This window comes from Chelonia mydas, chromosome 14 (genome assembly GCF_015237465.2).
Source record: "Chelonia mydas isolate rCheMyd1 chromosome 14, rCheMyd1.pri.v2, whole genome shotgun sequence".
Lineage (NCBI taxonomy): Eukaryota > Metazoa > Chordata > Testudines > Cheloniidae > Chelonia > Chelonia mydas.
In genome coordinates this window covers 26,538,103-26,559,162 of record NC_051254.2, presented here as the reverse complement: position 1 = coordinate 26,559,162, position 21,060 = coordinate 26,538,103, and the positions used below count along the sequence as shown (strand labels likewise).

The 21,060-nt window shown below is 45.1% G+C and overlaps 1 protein-coding gene across 1 annotated transcript in view; it reads left to right on the top strand.

Annotated features, from left to right (window-relative positions):
- The window catches only part of DHRS7C (dehydrogenase/reductase 7C), a 36,333-nt gene extending 28,449 nt beyond the window's left edge, over positions 1-7,884 (top strand). The window contains exon 7 of the mRNA XM_007072482.3: positions 7,652-7,884. Within this exon, the coding sequence (XP_007072544.1) occupies positions 7,652-7,857 (206 nt within the window). The 3' untranslated portion in view covers positions 7,858-7,884. The remainder of the gene's footprint in view (positions 1-7,651) is intronic.
- Positions 7,885-21,060: the final 13,176 nt, after the last annotated feature.

Genomic DNA, 21,060 nt, shown 5'->3' with positions numbered 1-21,060 from the left:
GGAACTGTTATAACCCTTGCCTGCGGGAGCCAGATACCTGATACCCAGATTGGAGACCTGTTGCTTACAGCTGACCAGCGGGAGTCGGAGTCCCAGGGAGTTACCTGTGCCAAGGAGCCCAGAGACCCCAACACCATATGGACTACAGCTTCAGGAAGCATGCTAGGAAGTAGCCCAGGGAGGTGCAGTGAGTGGTATCTCCCACCCGTGTGAGGAGAGCGCGTTGGATTTCCTGCTGACCTAGTGGTGGACAACTCCGCCACTGTTAGGGCCCTGGGCTGAGACCTGGTGGAGTCGGGTGGGCCCAGGTCCCCCTACCCTAGCTGCCACTGCCCTTTGGTGGTGGCCCCCCAGATCTAGCCACTAGGCCACGCTGCCCTGTACTCGGGAGCCGCTGTATTGTCTCTGGTCATTAGGCCATGCAGCCCAGAACTCAAGGGCAGCCACTGTATTGACTCTGGCCATTGGGCCGCACTACTGTGAGGCCCAGGACAGTCTGGTAGACTGTAACTATGGTGCCACCACACCTACGATCCACCCCAAAGGGGGATGGGGTGTACGTACGCTGCCACAGGCCCTTAGAACAGTTGTTCTCAACTGGGATATGTGCACCATTGGGGGTACGCAGAGGTCTTCCAGGGATTAGGTAAACAATTGTCTAGTTTTACAATAGAGTACATGAAAAGCACTAACGAAGTCAGTACAAACTAAAATGTCATACAGACAATGACTTGTGTATACTGCTCTATATTCTATACCAGTGTTTCTCAACCAGGGGGGTTGCTGTTTATCTTATAATTACATGGTGAAAATGAAAAATTAAGTAATTTTTTCACCACTTTTGTATTTTTATATCTGATTTTGTAAGCAAGTAGTTTTTAAGTGAAATGAAACTTGGGTGTATGCAAGACAAATCAGGCTCCTGAAAGGAGTACAGTAGTCTGCAAATGTTGAGAACCACTGCCCTAGAGGAAGTTCTCCCCTAACTCAGGGCTGAGCCATGCTGCCAGGGCAGTGTGTGGGGAAGTTTTCACTCATGCTGCCCTATAGATAAACAAAGGGCAGGGCTATAGGAACAGAAACCCTCTCAGCTGGTGCCACAGCGTCTCCATGTGGCAGAAAGCAGCATTTACAGGCAAATGCCTGCTTGATCCCCATGGCCCAGCTGGCTGCCTGGGCTCTGCTGGGTGCTGGAGAATGACGGGCAGCCAGATATGTGAGTATCTGGTGTGATGCACGGCACTTGGCTGCCCTGATTCTCTGACATGCCATCTGGGCATGGCTGATGCATGGGGCCCTTCCCCAAAGTGTTGTGATTCTGTGAACGCATGAAATCCAAAGGCAGCCTTCCTCTGTCCGAACCCACCCTTTGTGTCAGTGTTCTGTCTGTGTCCCAGAAAGCCGGGCTGGCACTAGACTTCCTGGTGCTCTAGGAAGATCTTCCCTGGCGGAAACTGTTGTGGCTGCTGGCAGGCATCAAAGCCACAGGGAGTTGCATTGGTGCAGCCGTTCCCAGGCATGGCTCCTGCCTCTGGGGAAGATACTCTTCAAGAGCAGCCCCCACTCCCCAGCTGCCACTGTAGGGGAGATGTGGGGGCTGGATTGAAACCATGCTGGTGTCATGACTCTGGGCTGGATTGTCAATGGTATTTAGATGTCTAAAAATGCAAATAGGTGCCTAGAGGGATTTTCAAAAGCACCTAAACACCTGTCAGAAATTCCAGGAGGTTCACAGCAGCAGCTGTGTACCTCTGCAAGCTTACAGCAGTGTGAACCACCCCTTCAACTCTACAGGGTGTTCTCCTTCAACAGTGATGTCAGCGCTGAGTGCCTATGGTGTGCAACAAGTTTGGCTCCTCAAATGTACCTGTAACAGCACCGTGTGCCTGTGCCATGCACTGAACCTGCCCATTCTCAGCTTGTCAGCCTGGTCTCAGCATTGTGTGTTAGTAGCAGGCAATCAGCCAATATTTTAAAAACAGGTTTTCTGAGGGAGGGGCTATATTTCTGTATCCCTGACTAAATAACCCCAAATTTGCAAATAATTCTACACCAGGCTTTCAACCAGGCTAAACCCCAATAATTCTACACCAGGCTTTCAACTGACAGCAGTCTTCAGGCCAGTTAGACTATTCATGTGGATTTTAGAGCACTTTGAAAAATCAACTCTGAACAGATGGCTCTGCTCAACCTGAGCTATCATGCTGCAAGGGCTGCATCAGCATTAACTAGTCTAAGCCTGCTTCTCTTCTCCTGTTTGCCCCTCTAGTCCTCCACCATTCTCTCCTGAGAGTTGAAGTTCCAACAATGTGCTCAGTCTCGCCTCCTGTCCATAAAACATGGGTCATCCAGGCAGGGAACAAGAAAAAAGCCATATGACAGGTCTCTCTAGGTGCGTAGATGGTTTCCCCTACTGCGGTGTCTGGGGGCGTCAAGTGGCCAGTCACAGCTCAGACGGTGAATACCTGAATGAACAAGTATAGGGAGGAGTTCATGGGCAATGAATTTGAATTTGGTCAAACAGAATATGCATTGAACAGTTTACAAATAGCAAAGAAATTCATAAAAGGTGATCTCTGGCTATAGATAATTCATGATAATTAAAAGGGTCTAAAATTCACAAAATCCATTTGTTGCTGCTTGAGACAGGCTCCTCCCCAGTAGCTTTATTTCAGATGGTCATCCAAAAGATAGGACAGAGCAGAGCTTGGGCTTTGTTGCTAGCTCCAAATTAAACATGCTATTTCTTCTATTAGGACCTCCTCTGTGGTGCTATCTTTTGCCCTTTACACAATAGGAACAGTAGAAGAAACCATACAGGGACAGTGGGACCCAAATGTACTAAATATACACAACATCATGTAAAGTCTAGTTACAGAAACACTGCTTCTTGGGCTGGCTTCTAAACCACCACTAGATCAAAGCCAGAAGGGACCATTCTGATAATCTAGTCTGACCTCCTGCCTAGCACAGGCCAGGGAACTCCACCTGGTGGTTCTTGCATCCAGCCCATAATAATTTCTGGTTGAACGTTTGAGCAAAAATGGTTCAACCACTTTTAAGAGAGAATAGAAAGAAAAAAGACACCTTTCCCCCAGCAATTTTTGCTTGTGTTTTCCTTTTGAACAGGTTTAGCAGGGAAATGCTTTAGGCACACTTGCCATTGTCTAGTTAGAAATATGTTTCTAACACACATATGCACATACACGTTAATACAGGCAAACGTAAGGTCCTACAACTAGGAACCAAGAATGCAGGTCACACAGAATGTGGTACTGCATCCTGGAAAGCAATTACACTGAAAAGGACTTAAGGGTCGTTGTAGAAACCGACTGAACATGAGCTCCCCAGGCCATGCTGTGACTAAGGGCACTAATGTGATCCTTGGAGGTATAAGCAGTGGGATATCAAGTAGGAGTAGGGAGGTGGCACTACCTCTGTATATGACATTGGTGAGATCATTACTGGATACTCAGTTCAGTTCTGTGGGAAACATTGAAAAAAACTGTTTAAAAATGGGAAAGAGTTCAGAAAGGAGCTATTCAAGGTTTGGAAAAGCTGACTTACAGTAAGAGACTTAGGAAGCACAGTCTATTTAGTTTATCCAAGAGAAGGTTAAGAGAGGACACAGTTACAGTCTATAAGTACCTATACAGGTAGAAATTTCTGATAGTACAGGACTCCTTAATTTAGCAATCAAAGGCTGAACAAGAAGTAAGCGTGTAAGCTGAAGCTAAACAAATTCAGACTGGAAACATGTGTCAAATTTATATAACAGTGAGGATAAGTAACCACTGGAATAACTTGCCTGGGAATGTGGCATGTTCTCCATCACCCGGGGTCTTTAAACTGAGACTGGATATCTTCTTGTAAGAGATCCACTCTAGCTCAACCAGATGTTATAGCAGAGGTGGGCAAACTACAGCCTGCGGGCCACATCCGGCCCACAGGGCCGTCTTGCCCGGCCCTTGAGCTCCCGGCCAGGAGGCTAGCCCCCGGCTCCTTCCCTGCTGTTCCCCTCGGCAGCCTCAGTGCACCACCAACACTCTCGCCCACCGCTCCTGCCGGGCAGCATGGGTGGCGTGGCTGGCTCCGGCCAGGTGGTGGGGCTGCGAGCTCCTGCCGCTCTGAGCGGCATGGTAAGCGGGTGGGCAGCGGTCTGGGGGGCAGTCATGGGACGGGGAACAGAGGGGGTTGGATGGGGAGTGGGATCCCGGGGGGGCGGTCAGGGTTGGGGGGTCTCGGGAAGGGACGGTCAGAGGACAAGAAGCAGGGGGTTTGGATGGGTCAGGGGTTCGGAGGGGGGCAGTCAGGAGGTGGGAAGTGGGAGGGGGCAGATGGGGGCGGGGGCCAGGCCATTTGGGGAGGCACATCCTTCCCTACCCAGCCCTCCATAGAGTTTCACAACGCCGATGTGGCCCTCGGCCCAAAAAGTTTGCCCACCCCGTGTTATAGGCTTGATGCAGGAACCTCTGGGTGAGGTTCTCTGCCCTGTGTTCTGTAGCTTGATCAGAATGCCCCCATCTGGCCTTAAATCTATTAATCTAAAACAGAAAAAGAAAAGAACTGGATGGTGGTTTTACCACAAGCGCTGTGCCTGGGGTGGCAGCAGGAGCAGTGCAGGAAAGGAGTTCAGCCTCCAAAGGGAACAATTTCCTTTCCTGCTTCCCCATTGTTCCCAGGGGTGTAATAATTTCTGCTGTCCTACACCAATTGAATGAGAACACCCCCCACACCAGTTTAGCTGAGCTGGACAGTGCAAGGCTCTGCCCACTCTTCACCTACCTGCTCCAGGGCAGAGAGGTAAGCAGTGAACACACTGCAGCTGCTTGCACACCTCAGTTCAATGTCAGGGTGCCTGCAGGGGGGTTGGGATATATGTAGGGAGAGCGGATTGTACACCATAGGTGCCGACTTCCCCTGTTCCCCATGGGTGCTCAACCTCCTCCTCTGCCCCCAGCCCCGTCCCCTCCAACCCCTTCCCCAAAGTCCCCGCCCCAACTCCACCCCCTCCCTGCCAATATTCCAACGCCTTCCCCAAATCCCAAATCTCCACCCCAGCCCCACCTCTTCCCCTGAACGCGCCACATTCCCGCTCTTCCCCGCCCCCCCAGAGCGTGCTAACGCCGCCAAACAGCTGTTTGGTGGCATCCGGGCAGGAAGTGCTGGGAGGTAGGCAGAGGAGTATGGATGCGGCGCGCTCAGGGTGAAGGAGGTGGGGCTGGGGGAGCTTGGCTGCCAGTGGCTGCTCCGGCCCCAGAGCACCCATGGAGTTGGCACCTATGTTGTACACCACTGTATGCTCCTGCTTGTCTGATCATCCCATGTGAGGATCTAGCCAATCGGATTCATTCTATTTCAGTTCATACTAGGGCTGTCAATTAATCCCAGTTAACTCAAGCAAATACTGAAAACAAATTAACCTGATTTTAAAAAGTAATCACTGTTTTAATTCCACTGTTTAACAATAATAGAGTACCAATTGAAATGTATTATAAATATTTTGGATGTTTTTCTACGTGTTCAAATATATTGATTTCAATTACAACACAATACAAAGTGTACAGTGCTTACTTTATATTATTTTATTGCAAATATTTGCACTGTAAAAAAGATAAACAAAAGAAATAGTATTTTTCAATTCACCTCATACAAGTACTGTCATGCAATCTCTTTATCGTGAAAGTGCAACTTACAGATGTTGAATTATTTTTTTTTACGTAACTGAATTAAAAAACAAAACAAAGTAAAACTTTAACACCTACAAGTCCACTCTGTCCTACTTCTTGTTCACCCAATCGCTAAGACAAACAAGTTTGTTTACATTTACAGGAGATAACTTTTGTTGCCAGCATTGCAAGGTATTTACATGTCAGATATGCTAAGCATTCATACGCTTCTTCATACTTTGGCCCCCATTCCAGAGGACACACTTCCACGTTGATGATGCTCACTAAAAGAAATGTGTTAATTACATTTGTGACTGAACTCCTTGGGGGAGAATTGTATGTCTCCTCCTCTGTGTTTTACCCTCATTCTGCCACATATGTCTACAGAACCCAATCCACAAAAAGTAAAATCAATCTCCCATTGGTGGCATCTCATTCGGATGATGAAAATGAATGTGTATTTGTCTGCACTGCTTTGGATCATTATTGAGCAGAACCCCCCATCAGCATGGAAGCATGTTCTTTGGAATGTTGGTCGAAGCATGAAGGGGCATACGAATGTTTAGCATGTCTGACATATAAATACCTTGCAACACTAGCTACAAAAGTGCCATGCAAATGCTTGTTCTCACTTTCAGGTGACATTGTAAATAAGAAGCTGGCAGCATTATCTCCCATAAATGTAAATAAACTTGTTTGTCTGGGCAATTGGGTGAACAAGAAGTAGGACTGAGTGGATTTGTAGGCTCTAAAATTTTACATTGTTTTATTTTTGAGTGCAGTTATGTAAAAAAAAATCAACATTTGTAAGTTGCACTTTCAAGATAGAGAGATTGCACTACAGTACTTGTATAAGGTGAATTGAAAAATACTATTTCTTTTGTTTATCTTTTTTACAGTGCAAATATTTGTAAGAAAATAATATAAAGTAAGCACTGAACACTTTGTATTCTGTGTTATAACTGAAATCAATATATTTGAACATGTAAAAAACATCCAAAATATTCAAATAAATGGTATTCTATTATTAACAGTGCGATAAAAACTGCGATTAATTGTGATTATTTTTTTAATCATTTAACAGCCCTAATTCATACACATATTCTCCTCCCCCAAACATCCCTCCGCAATAGTATCCCCCGATTGCCAGCTTCTTTTGATATTGACAATATATCACATAAAATGTATATTCCGAACTTTGCATAAAACACCAAAGGCCTGACTCTGATCTCTCTTTCTTGGAATTAGAAGTAATTCCATTGACATCACAGAGCTCTATACAACAGGTGCAAGGACATTCAGAACCAGGCTTTTATTCCTAGCAAAGAAACCAAGACAAACATGTAGGGTTGTGTAGGTTGTGCATGTTTCCTGAGAGAAGAGTGAATGCTCAGTGATTATTATGTGGCAGTGAGGAGTTTTCTGGATACCTTAATTTCATTTCCAGACTTTCTAACAGTTTCTAAGGGGCTTTTCCTTAATTTACAGAAATTCTATAGCTGTAAGTGTAATATTTTTAGGTGGTGGTGCTGTTGGTGACAACTGGTAATGTTACCTGAACTCCATTGAAATATGCTTTTAACCTTCTGCTTATACAAAGCTTCTTGTCTGGAAATTTCTTCAGGGTTTTAATAACATTAAAGATGTGCTCAATGTTGGAAGGGCCTGTAGACTTTCCAACTCACACAAGGATTGTGTGTATGGGAAAAGGGAAGCCAGGAGAAAGAGGGAACAGAAGGAGATTTTTGTAAAATGATTAAATGAGCTGGGGATGGAGGGAAAGAGGAGGGGATGGGTCAGATGGAGGGTGGGAGTGGGAGGAACTAGGGGTTCAAGAAGCAGGTTGGGGTCTTCTTAGCACTAATTCACAGCTGGTCTGTCTGTTGCTCCATCACTCCCCAGGTCTGCCTCAGTGAGGCTATACTTTTGTCCTGCTCCACACCATCTGGCTGCTGCTCACTCCTCTCTGGTCTGATTTACAGTCTTTTTCAGAAAGCTGACATATGGCGTGCATCCGATGGAGGTTGCTGAGGAAGTTCTGCGCACAGTGAGCAGAAAGAAACAGGAGGTGTTTATGGCCAACGCCATCCCCAAGGCAGCTCTTTACGTTCGCACTTTCTTTCCGGAATTGTTTTTTGCCATAATTGCCTCCGGTGTTAAGGAAAAGCAGAAGGTAGAAAAGAAATGATTTTGTTCAGCTCTTTTTTCTGTTTGTGGCCTGAATAAAGTCTGTGTTTCAAGAGTGAGCATTTTCAGCTTCCCTTTCAGTGAACAGTAAAGCTGCCAGTAAAGCCAGGTTGCTGCCAGACTGCAAAGACTTTAAAGATTGCACCTCTCCCAAAGCCAGTGACTAAGATAAAGTATTCTGTTATTTGTATTAAAGTAGCACCTAAGGCCCCTTTGTGCTGGGATATGCACAGACACAGAGTGAGAGACAGCCCCTGCTCCAGATAGTGGACAGTCTATAACTAGAGAAGACAGAGGGTGGAGGGAAGAGTGCTAACCCCTGTTGGGGCTCCCCCGAGACCTCTTCCACTCATTTTCCCAAGTACTCAGTTCAACTCCAGACATTGTCACTTAGGTATTTTTATTTGGCATCCAGCAATGCTAGGCTGAGTTGATCAGACTCAGACCCAGAGGGATGGATGCAGGGTACATCACAGTTCCAAAGTTACACAGAAACCCTTTCACTTTATATTCATTATACATCTCATTGCATTTACTATACATTGCATTATATGGTTTTGGATTGGCTTGGTTACTTTGCAGGAACTAATCCCTGTGCAGCAGGAACTAATCCCTGTTCCCTGAGGCAGCCATAGTGAGTCCAGCCTGAGGGCCGGGGGCCGAGTTGGGGAAATAAAGGGGGGATAGCTCATGGGCATGAATATATGTGAATAGGGCAAGTGAACTGAATACTGGCACCATTTTCCATAGGCGGTAGTGATTTTAGTTGATATCGCGCTCCTGAGGGTAACAGAGACTGAAACGGAACACCTCCTGCAGGTGTCCGGCTACAGTCCAGGGCTGTATGCTGCTAGCCTGTGTGCTGCAATGCTAAAGTAATCACTCAGTGATGTGGAAAAGTGTCCTACCGTGGTGGAAGAAATAAAGCAGCCCTCCCCAGAAACATTTGGCAAAGGATTTCTGACCTCCTCCAGGAACGTTTCATTGAGATCTTAATGGATGATTCATGGGACATCCTGATGCACGTAAACAAACTGTTCCGCATGGCCCCCTATGCGTAACTCAATAGGGGAATGAGAAGCAGATAGCAATTCTACCTCTGTTGGTTGTTTCACTACCTCTTCTAGCTTCAGAGTAATCAACATGTGTCCTGCTACTCTGGGAGTTCCATAGCTACGATTTCAAAGCAAACTGCGTACTTATCAGAGGTTCCTTTCCCTGCATCAGGCTCACCCATGCTGGACCATAGAGACGGCTGGACTGCCCAGGAGTCAAAAACGGGTCCTGGCTCACTGCAGCACTGGATTCTCCTGGTCACCTGTCCCCCATACTCTTCCTCTTGTTCCACCTCCTCCTTGCTGTTCACATGACTCATGCTCCCCCAAAGTATCCACAGGGCTCTTGGGGGTGGGGGTGGGGATCTCTGGCATTGAACCATGCTTTGTTCTTCTGTAATTTTGCCTTGTCAGTTGCTACCATGATCTTTTGAACTTGTAAAATCTGCATCTGAACCCAGGCTTCTGACAGGGCCATTGTAACCAGATGGACTGGAACCATGTCAGTTATATCCTCCCACAATCTCACTGTCCTTCCCATTAAGGCCCAGCAAGGGGAAAATCCTGTGGATTTGTGTTACTTAGGTTTGATGTGCCATTTATCCATGGTAATACTTCATTCCAATTGCTGCCTGTTGTATTGACCCCTTTTTCTTAGTTTGGATTTGATGGTTCTATTCATATCCTGCTGCTGCTGGATGATAAGGAATGTGAAACTTCTGATCACTGACCAGCAGGTTGCATACTTCTTTGACAACTGACCCCACAAATCCACTCCCATTGTTGGAGTCAATAACCTTAAGCACCCCCTATCTGCAGAACAGATAGCACATCAGTTGCTTTGCTGTAGTTATGACAGTCATCTCTAACAATGCCTCCACTATCTGAACTGGATGTATGGGTTCCTTATGGTCCAGTGACTGACTCTGAGGCAGTGAGTCCTCTCCTACAAGTAAAATGTAGGTGTGCACTTGACAATATTCCAGGCTGGACTTGGCCCATGCCTCCAAAAAGGTCTCCAGTAATTGGGGTACCCATGCAGACATATCCTGCCCATTTTGTACAGGTATTTTCTGTGCATTTTTAATTGATTCCACAACCGCAGCCATGGGCATGACACATCCTTCCTCATTCCCCCAAAGCATTATGTTAGCCAAATCCACTGCTAATTTTATTTCCACTATAACCTACTTACAACCTCCAAGCAGACAGATCAGAAAGACAGACTCCAAGCAGCATGGTACTGTCACAAGGGGTGACTGGTTTAATGGTTTTGTTTGAGGGGGTGGTGGTTGGAGCCAAATGGCCAATCAATACAGGGCAGAGACTGCCCCAAGGGAACACTGCAGAAAGCAGCTTGATTACCTCATCAGTGTCCGTCAGTCCCTGCTACAGGTACCTGTGTCTGTACTCCACTTCCTCCCTACTCCTATTTCCCCCCACCCCCACCCCACAGCTGAGTGTAGCTGTACCTGCTGCAGCTGTCTTGTGGCTCAATCTCTGGACTTCTCTCAGGAGATATTTGCTTTCTAAACTGGTAGGAGGGAGGGAGACTGGTGTGATAATCAGATGAATGTGTATTCAACTGTCCTGTTATCCTGGAGAGACAAGGGGCATGAGGTAATCTCTTTTAATGGACCAACTGCTGTTGGCAAAGAAGAAAAGTTTTCAAGCTACACTGAGCTCTCCTCTGGGTTTGGGAAATGTACTCAGAGAGTCACAGCTAAATACAAGGTGGAACAGATTGTTTAGTATAAGTAGTTAACCCATATTCTAAGGGACCATTCAAGGTGAAATGGCCTGTTAACACCCCTGCAGTCATAGGACATAGTCATAGGTCGAATCGTGGAAGTCAACGAATGGCTACGCAGGTGGTGTCGGAGAGAAGGCTTTGGATTCTTTGACCATGGGATGGTGTTCCATGAAGGAGGAGTGCTGGGCAGAGACGGGCTCCATCTTACGAAGAGAGGGAAGAGCATCTTTGCCAGCAGGCTGGCTAACCTAGTGAGGAGGGCTTTAAACTAGGTTCACCGGGGGAAGGAGACCAAAGCCCCGAGGTAAGTGGGAAAGCGGGATACCGGGAGGAAGCACAGGCAGGAATGTCTGTGAGGGGAGGGCTCCTGCCTCATACTGGGAATGAGGGGCGATCAACAGGTTATCTCAAGTGCTTATATACAAATGCACAAAGCCTTGGAAACAAGCAGGGAGAACTGGAGGTCCTGGTGATGTCAAGGAACTATGACGTGATTGGAATAACAGAGACTTGGTGGGATAACTCACATGACTGGAGTACAGTCATGGATGGTTATAAACTGTTCAGGAAGGACAGGCAGGGCAGAAAAGGTGGGGGAGTAGCACTGTATGTAAGGGAGCAGTATGACTGCTCAGAGCTCCGGTACGAAACTGTGGAAAAACCTGAGTGTCTCTGGATTAAGTTTAGAAGTGTGTGCAACAAGAGTGATGTAGTGGTGGGAGTCTGCTATAGACCACCGGACCAGGGGGATGAGGTGGATGAGGCTTTCTTCCGGCAACTCACGGAAGCTACTAGATCGCATGCCCTGATTCTCATGGGTGACTTTAATTTTCCTGATATCTGCTGGGAGAGCAATACAGCGGTGCATAGACAATCCAGGAAGTTTTTGGAAAGCGTAGGGGACAATTTCCTGGTGCAAGTGCTAGGGGAGCCAACTAGGGGGGGCGCTTTTCTTGACCTGCTGCTCACAAACCGGGTAGAATTAGTGGGGGAAGCAAAAGTGGATGGGAATCTGGGAGGCAGTGACCATGAGTTGGTTGAGTTCAGGATCCTGACGCAGGGAAGAAAGGTAAGCAGCAGGATACGGACCCTGGACTTCAGGAAAGCAGACTTTGACTCCCTCAGGGAACAGATGGCCAGGATCCCCTGGGGGACTAACATGAAGGGGAAGGGAGTCCAGGAGAGCTGGCTGTATTTCAAGGAATCCCTGTTGAGGTTACAGGGACAAACCATCCCGATGAGTCGAAAGAATAGTAAATATGGCAGGCGACCAGCTTGGCTTAATGGTGAAATCCTAGCGGATCTTAAACATAAAAAAGAAGCTTACAAGAAGTGGAAGGTTGGACGTATGACCAGGGAAGAGTATAAAAATATTGCTCGGGCATGTAGGAAAGATATCAGGAGGGCCAAATCGCACCTGGAGCTGCAGCTAGCAAGAGATGTCAAGAGTAACAAGAAGGGTTTCTTCAGGTATGTTGGCAACAAGAAGAAAGCCAAGGAAAGTGTGGGCCCCTTACTGAATGAGGGAGGCAACCTAGTGACAGATGATGTGGAAAAAGCTAATGTACTCAATGCTTTTTTTGCCTCTGTTTTCACTAACAAGGTCAGCTCCCAGACTGCTGTGCTGGGCATCACAAAATGGGGAAGAGATGGCCAGCCCTCTGTAGAGATAGAGGTGGTTAGGGACTATTTAGAAAAGCTGGACGTGCACAAGTCCATGGGGCCGGACGAGTTGCATCCGAGAGTGCTGAAGGAATTGGCGGCTGTGATTGCAGAGCCCTTGGCCATTATCTTTGAAAACTCGTGGCGAACGGGGGAAGTCCCGGATGACTGGAAAAAGGCTAATGTAGTGCCCATCTTTAAAAAAGGGAAGAAGGAGGATCCTGGGAACTACAGGCCAGTCAGCCTCACCTCAGTCCCTGGAAAAATCATGGAGCAGGTCCTCAAAGAATCAGTCCTGAAGCACTTAGAGGAGAGGAAAGTGATCAGGAACAGTCAGCATGGATTCACCAAGGGAAGGTCATGCCTGACTAATCTAATCGCCTTTTATGATGAGATTACTGGTTCTGTGGATGAAGGGAAAGCAGTGGATGTATTGTTTCTTGACTTTAGCAAAGCTTTTGACACGGTCTCCCACAGCATTCTTGTCAGCAAGTTAAGGAAGTATGGGCTGGATGAATGCACTATAAGGTGGGTAGAAAGCTGGCTAGATTGTCGGGCTCAACGGGTAGTGATCAATGGCTCCATGTCTAGTTGGCAGCCGGTGTCAAGTGGCGTGCCCCAGGGGTCGGTCCTGGGGCCCGTTTTGTTCAATATCTTCATAAATGATCTGGAGGATGGTGTGGATTGCACTCTCAGCAAATTTGCGGATGATACTAAACTGGGAGGAGTGGTAGATACGCTGGAGGGGAGGGATAGGATACAGAAGGACCTAGACAAATTGGAGGATTGGGCTAAAAGAAATCTGATGAGGTTCAATAAGGATAAGTGCAGGGTCCTGCACTTAGGATGGAAGAATCCAATGCACCGCTACAGACTAGGGACCGAATGGCTAGGCAGCAGTTCTGCGGAAAAGGACCTAGGGGTGACAGTAGACGAGAAGCTGGATATGAGTCAGCAGTGTGCCCTTGTTGCCAAGAAGGCCAATGGCATTTTGGGATGTATAAGTAGGGGCATAGCGAGCAGATCGAGGGACGTGATCGTTCCCCTCTATTCGACACTGGTGAGGCCTCATCTGGAGTACTGTGTCCAGTTTTGGGCCCCACACTACAAGAAGGATGTGGATAAATTGGAAAGAGTCCAGCGAAGGGCAACAAAAATGATTAGGGGTCTAGAGCACATGACTTATGAGGAGAGGCTGAGGGAGCTGGGATTGTTTAGTCTGCAGAAGAGAAGAATGAGGGGGGATTTGATAGCTGCTTTCAACTACCTGAAAGGGGGTTCCAAAGAGGATGGCTCTAGACTGTTCTCAATGGTAGCAGATGACAGAACGAGGAGTAATGGTCTCAAGTTGCAATGGGGGAGGTTTAGATTGGATATTAGGAAAAACTTTTTCACTAAGAGGGTGGTGAAACACTGGAATGCGTTACCTAGGGAGGTGGTAGAATCTCCTTCCTTAGAGGTTTTTAAGGTCAGGCTTGACAAAGCCCTGGCTGGGATGATTTAACTGGGACTTGGTCCTGCTTTGAGCAGGGGGTTGGACTAGATGACCTTCTGGGGTCCCTTCCAACCCTCATATTCTATGATTCTATGATTCTATGATTCTATGACACCCCTAGTTCTTACCTGCTACCCCGCACTCGAACCCATATAGGGTATCATTAAAAATTACAATCCATCTTTGATGGGGACCACATTCTGAAATAAATCTTTCCTAAACCCCGTCTTTTGGCCTTCAAACAACTCCCCACCCCACCCCCTCGGCACCACCACCCAGTCTTTTGAATCTCATCCTCAGAAACAAGCTTCCTACAGACTGGGACCCACCAACTCAAAGCAGCACCAGACCCTGCCAAAACAACAGATGCAAAATCTACAAACATATCTCCACTGCTATGATGGGTGCCTTGCAATGCCTTGCTGAAGTAGGTTCCACCTGGGCCGCTCACAAGCAGCCTTCCAGAATGCAAGTCACACCCTGAGTGTCTGCATGCAACCGGAGCCTGCCAGTCACACTTGGGTTACACTCTGACTCTCACCAGCTTTGGTTATACTGCAGGGTGACCCCAACATACCCCCAGTCCCAGATTTATCCCAGAAATTTATGTTCTGTACTGCCCAGCCCTCTCCTAGACAGTACAAATATTTTAAGTTCGCTATTCCTTTAAGGGAATATTATGCCATTTTATTATCTCAAATAGTTATTCAGATGCTTTAAATTAAACATGTTGGATTAGATAAAACAGTAAAACAAGTTTATTAATTACAAAGAGATAGATTTTAAATGAGTACAGTACAAGTAATGAGTCATAAATTCAGGAATGGTTACAAGAAAAATAAAGATAAAACATTTACTAATGCCTAACAAAACAAATTATATTAGATTCAAGCAAAGTTTCTCAGCACATGATTTAAAAGATTACTGACCAAACTCTGAAGTCAGAACCCCTCCCTCAGTGTCCAATGTCTGCTTCCATTTTCTCTTCAAGTGCAATGACTGTGATGGGCGGGGGGCGGGGGGTTCCTTGGTGTGTTTGTCTCTCCTTGCTTTAGTTTCAGGTCCCCCCGCACCCTTGAAAAACATTTCCAGCTGGGCACTAGGACACAAAGAGTTTATGTGGAAGAATGTTTCCTGCTGGCTTTTTCTCACCTGTTGGAGCTTTCTTTGTTTCACTCCCTGCTTGGTGACGCTGTCTACTGCTTAAATGCAAATTAAGCAGAGCACACAGTCCTGTGTTTAGGACATATGTGTTGGCCAGCTTCTCTTAGGGCAAGGCAGTGGAGTTTGGAATATGTGTTAATAGCACCACACGGGAATGTTATAACTTCACATACAATATTGCCACACATATTTTACCAGGACAATACTGAACAGCAAATTATGAGTTTTCAAATGATACCTTGGTCACAGTGTCTGGAGTAGCGCACAACTAAGACTGCCAATCTCAGATCAGACTGTCATAAAACAGGGCAGACACCCCAAACTGGTAGTATATTCTATAACTAAATTCTACCAAACCAGTAACAAGCATGGACACGTAAATTACTATATTTGTTTGACCACAGAGTCTCAGGCAGTCCTCTTAGGCTCTCCAATGCATCTTGCCACTCAGACACACTGGACTTTATGATGAAATATTATTAAAACCAAAAATCATCACACATTAGGTCACTCCCAACCCCAAAGGGCCAGTCACTTACTCCAGGTTAATGGATACTCGTGATCTCACACCAAAGACAACACTGTAGTAATTTTTTGCTAGAAGACTAACTAAAGATTTATTAGCTAAGAAAAAGAAATGAGAGTTATTGAGAGATTATAGCAGGTAAAAACATTAACAGGTGAGTCAGAGTTTGTAAGTCCAAATGACAGCAGACGTGTAGTAATCTCCTAGTTTTCCCTAAGTCTCTGAGGGTTACTCAAAATGGCTTTGGGGATCTCAGTCCAATGGCTCAGAATTCCACCCTGTCAGAATTCATCAGTCCAGAGATACAGGATCACTCCCAGGGTTCATTCTTATAGCTGTCTTCCAAGAAAGCAATCTGGCAAGTGTTTCCATCACAGCATGGGTATGTAGATTTCCCGTTGTTGAACACAATGACCCATGCTTTGAAATTACCATCCTTCTTTATTACAGCTCTAAGGCTTCAATCCCATTTGATGGGCAATTAAGTTACAGATATATGCATAACGCATTTAGTTACAGCAATCCAACCAATCATTCACTAGTTTTCATGAACATTGTGATAACCAGAAACAATCCTTCATTAGTTTTTATGTAGTTTTACACATTAAGTAGATTCTCATCCTAATACTAATAAACATTTTCGATTGGGGGTTATCTAATTAGAGGGTATACATATATAATGTAAATTATCAGAGGGGTAGCCATATTAGTCTGGATGTGTAAAAGCGGCAAAGAGTTCTGTAGCACCTTAAAGACTAACAGACGTATTGGAGCATAAGCTTTCATGGGTGAATACCCTCTTCATCAGTTGCATGTAGTGGAAATTTCCAGAGGCAGGTATAAATATGCAATAATTATGTAAATATACAATAATAATGTAACTTGTAATTGTGACACTCAAACAATGAAATGATTGCAAAGCTAGAGCTGTTCAGACTGCAGGCAGCCAAAAAAAAGAAAAAAATATAGGCAAATCTTGGAGCTAAAAGAACTGGAAATAGGGGCCCAGAAGCAAGCTATGGAATTAGCATAGCAGAGGGCCGTGGAACTGAAACAACAAGAAGTTGAGGAGAGAGAGAGAGATCAGAAACATCCACTGGACTTGCTGGAAAAGCAGAACCAGAACTCCCCCACAGCACTGATTCCCACCTCTCCAAAAAGCCAGAAATGGGAACAATTGTGTCCTGCATATGGCACAGTGAGAAAGCCATTAGAGTCATCCAGAGAGAGTCATCCAGATACTTCAATTACATGGTTTTGTCATCGACCCGGATAGTTTCTCAGGACTTAGCTCATCTTAGAATCACAGAATCATAGAAGATTAGGGTCGGAATAGACCTAAGCAGGTCATCTAGTCCAACCCACAAAGACTTTGGAGCCAGATCTTCACACACTGAAACAAAATTCTCCTTCCTATATTGGAATGGGCAAGGACCTCATGAACTCCTTCCCACAGATGCCAGAGGCTACCATCTGGCAGCCTCTGCTCATTCTGGGACTGATGGTGTCCTGCTTGGCGGTGGTATGGAGGGCACTCTCCCATGTGAGGTCTCTACCAACTCTCATTGGTTTGGGACCATGCCAGGAGTAGCTAAAAAACAATATCATAATCACTCACTCTGTCCTGTGGTCATTGAGCTGGTGGCATGGACTGAGAAACCTAACACAAAAGAAACTTTGACAGTCTCAAGTGAGAAGGATACCCATGGATACCTGCCTCATAGGCTGGGAGTTCTCATGGCATCCCATCTCTGCCATCAAAAGCAATATCCTTCCTTCAGAACACAAGAGAGACAGCAATCAGGATTGCTATGTAATGTTTCTCTCCTCCTCCTCGCTGCTCCAGCCCAACAACAAGATGGTAGCAGGGAACCCCAGTTCATTGCTCAGTACTCTCTGCTGGGCAAAGAAGAAGATTGGTATTAATTTTCAATGAGCGGGGCTGACTCACTGCACATGGTTCCTAGGAAAGGTGGGAACTGAACAGTAGGAGGCATCAGTCAGTGCTTGAACATAAGAATATAAGAACGGCCATACGGGGTCAGACCAAAGGTCCATCTGGCCCAGTATCCTGTCTTTTGACAGTGGCCAGTGCCAGGTGCCCCAGAGGGAATGAACAGAACAGGTAATCATCAAGTGATCCATCCCATCACCCATTCCAAGCTTCTGGCAACAGCGGCTAGGGACACCATCCCTGCCCACCCTGGTTAATAGCCATTGGTGGACCTATCCTCCATGAATTTATCTAGTTCTTTTTTGAATGCTGTTATAGTCTTGGCCATCACAACATCCTCTGGCAAGGAGTTCCACAGGTTGACTGTGTGTTGTGTAAAAAAATACTTCCTTTTGTTTTAAACCTGCTACCTATTAATTTCATTTGGTGACCCCCTGGTTCTTGTGTTATGAGAACTAGTAAATAACACTTCCTTATTTACTTTCTCCACACCAGTCATGATTTTATAGACCGCTATCATATCCCCCCTTAGTTGACTTTTTTCCAAGCTGAAAAGTCCCAGTCTTATTAATTTCTCCTCATATGGCAGACACTCCATACCCCTAATCATATTTGTTGACCTTTTCTGATCCTTTTCCAATTCCAATATATCTTCTTTGAAATGGGGCGACAACATCTGCACACCGTATGCAAGACGTGGGCATACCATGGATTTATATACAGGCAATATGATATTTTCTGCCTTATTTTCTATCCCTTTCTTAATGATTCCCAACATTCTGTTTGATTTTTTGACTGCCGCTGCACATTGAGTGAATGTTTTCGGAGAACTATCCACAATGACTCTAACGTCTCTTTCTTGAGTGGTAACAGCTAATTTAGACCCCATCATTTTATACATATAGCTGGGATTATGTTTTCCAATGTTCATTACTTTGCATTTATCAACATTGAATTTCATCTGCCATTTTATTGCCCAGTCACCCAGTTTTGAGACATCCTTTTGTAGCTCTTCGCAGTCTGCTTGGGACTTAACTATCTTGAATAGTTTTGTATCATCTGCAAATTTTGCCACTTCACTGTTTACCCCTTTTTCCAGATAATTTATAAATATGTTGAATAGTACTGGGCCCAGTACAGACCCCTGGGGGACACCACTATTTACCTCTCTCCATTCTGAAACCTGACCATTTATTCCTACCCTTTGTTTCCTATCTTTTAGCCAGTTACCAATCCATGAGAGGACCTTCCCTTTTATCCCATGACTGCTTTCTTTGCTTAAGAGCCTTTGGTGAGGGACCTTGTCGAAGGCTTTCTGAAAATCTAAGCACACTATATCCACTGAATCCCCTTTGTCCATATGCTTGTTGACCCCCTCAAATAATTCTAGTAGATTGGTGAGGCATGATTTTCCTTTACTAAAACAACCTTGACTGTTCCCCAACAAATTATGTTCATCTTTGTGTCTGACAATTTTGATCTTTACTATAGTTTCAATCAGTTTGTCCGGTACTGAAGTCAGGCTTACTGGCCTGTAATTGCCGGGGTCACCTCTGGAGCCCTTTTTAAAAAATTGCATCACATTAGCTATCTTCCAGTCATCTGGCACAGAAGCTGATTTAAATTATAGGTTACAGACTACAGTTAATAGTCCTTCAATTTCACATTTGAGTTCCTTCAGAACTCTTGGGTCAATACCATCTGGTGCTGGTGACTTATTCCTGTTTAATTTATCAATTTGTTCCAAAACCTCCTCTAACGACAGCTCAGTCTGGGACAGTTCCTCAGATTTGTCACCTACAAGGAACGGTTTAGGTCAGGGAATTTCCCTCACATCCTCAATGGTGAAGATCGATGCAAAGAATTAATTTAGTTTCTCCGCAATGGCCTTATCATCCTCAAGTGCTCCTTTAGCATCTTGATTGTCCAGTGGCTTCACTGGTTATTTAGCAGTCTTCCTGTTTCTGATGTACTTAATTTTTTTTTTTTTTGCTATTACTTTTTGAATCTTTGGCTAGCTGTTCTTCAAATTCTTTTTTGGCCTTCCTAATTATATTTTTATACTTCTCTTGCCAGAGTTTATGCTCCTTTCTATTTTTCTCACTAGAATTTAACTTCCATTTTTAAAAGGATGCCTTTTTGCCTCTCACTGCTTCTTTTACTTTGTTGTTTAGCCACAGTGGCTCTTTTTTGATTCTCTTACTATGTTTTTTAATTTGGGGTATATATTTAAGTTGAGCCTCTATTATGGTGTCTTTAAAAAGTTTCCATGCAGCTTGCAGGGATTTTACTTTTGGGGCTGTCCCTTTTAATTTCTGTTTCACTAACCTCCTCATTTTTATGTAGTTCCCCTTTCTAAATTAAATGCTGCAGTGTTGGGCCGCTGTGGTGTTTTCCCTGCCACAGGGATGTTAAATTTAATTATATTGTGGTCACTATTACCAAGCGGTCCAGCTATATTCACCTCTTGGACCTGATCCTGTGCTTTACTTAGAACCAAATCAAGAATTGCCTCTCCTCTTGTGGGTTCCAGGACTAGCTGCTCCAAGAAGCAGTCGTTTAAGGTGTCAAGGATCTTTATCTCTGCATCCCTCCCTGAGGTGACATGTACCCAGTCAATATGGGGACAGTTGAAATCCCCCATTATTACTGAGTTTTTAATTTTTATAGCCTCTCTAATCTCCCTGAGCATTTTATAGTCACTATCACCATCCTGGTCAGGTGGTCAGTAATATATCCCTACTGCTATATTCTTATTATTTGAGCATGGAATTACTATCCATAGAGATTCTATGGTACAGTTTGGTTCATTTAAGATTTTTACTTCATTTGATTCTATGCTTTCTTTCACATATAGTACCACTTCCTCAGCAGCATGACCTGTTCTGTCCTTCCGATATATTTTGTACCCTGGTATTACTGTGTCCCATTGATTATCCTCATTCCACCAAGTTTCTGTGATGCCTATTACATCAATATTCTCATTTAATAGGAGGCACTCTAGCTCACCCATCTTAATATTTAGACTTCTAGCATTGGTATATAAGCACTTTAAAAACTTGTCACTTTTTAGCTGTCTCCCATGATATGATGTAATTGAATGAGACTTTTTTTCATTTAACTATTTCTCATCATATCCTACTTGTATTTTATCATCTTCCATCCTCTCCTTCTTACTAGGACATAGACAATCTCCATTCGTAGATCCTCCCCTAAGGGATGTCTCTGTCTGAACGACGTGCTTCTCCGCACCTGTCGGCTTCCCCCAGCCCTTAGTTTACAAACTGCTCAACAACTTTTTCAATATTAAGTGCCAGCCATCTGGTTCCATTTTGGTTTAGGTGGAGCCCATCCTTCCTGTATAGTCTCCCCCTTTCCCAAAAGTTTCCCCAGTTCCTTATAAATCTAAACCCCTCCTCCCCACACCATAGTCTCATCCATGCATTGAGACCTTGCAGTTCTACCTGTCTAACTGGCCCTGCGTGTGGAACTGGAAGCATTTCAGAGAATGCTACCACGGAGGTCCTGGACTTCAGTCTCTTACCTCGCAGCCTAAATTTGGCCTCCAGAACCTCTCTCCTATCCCTCCCTATGT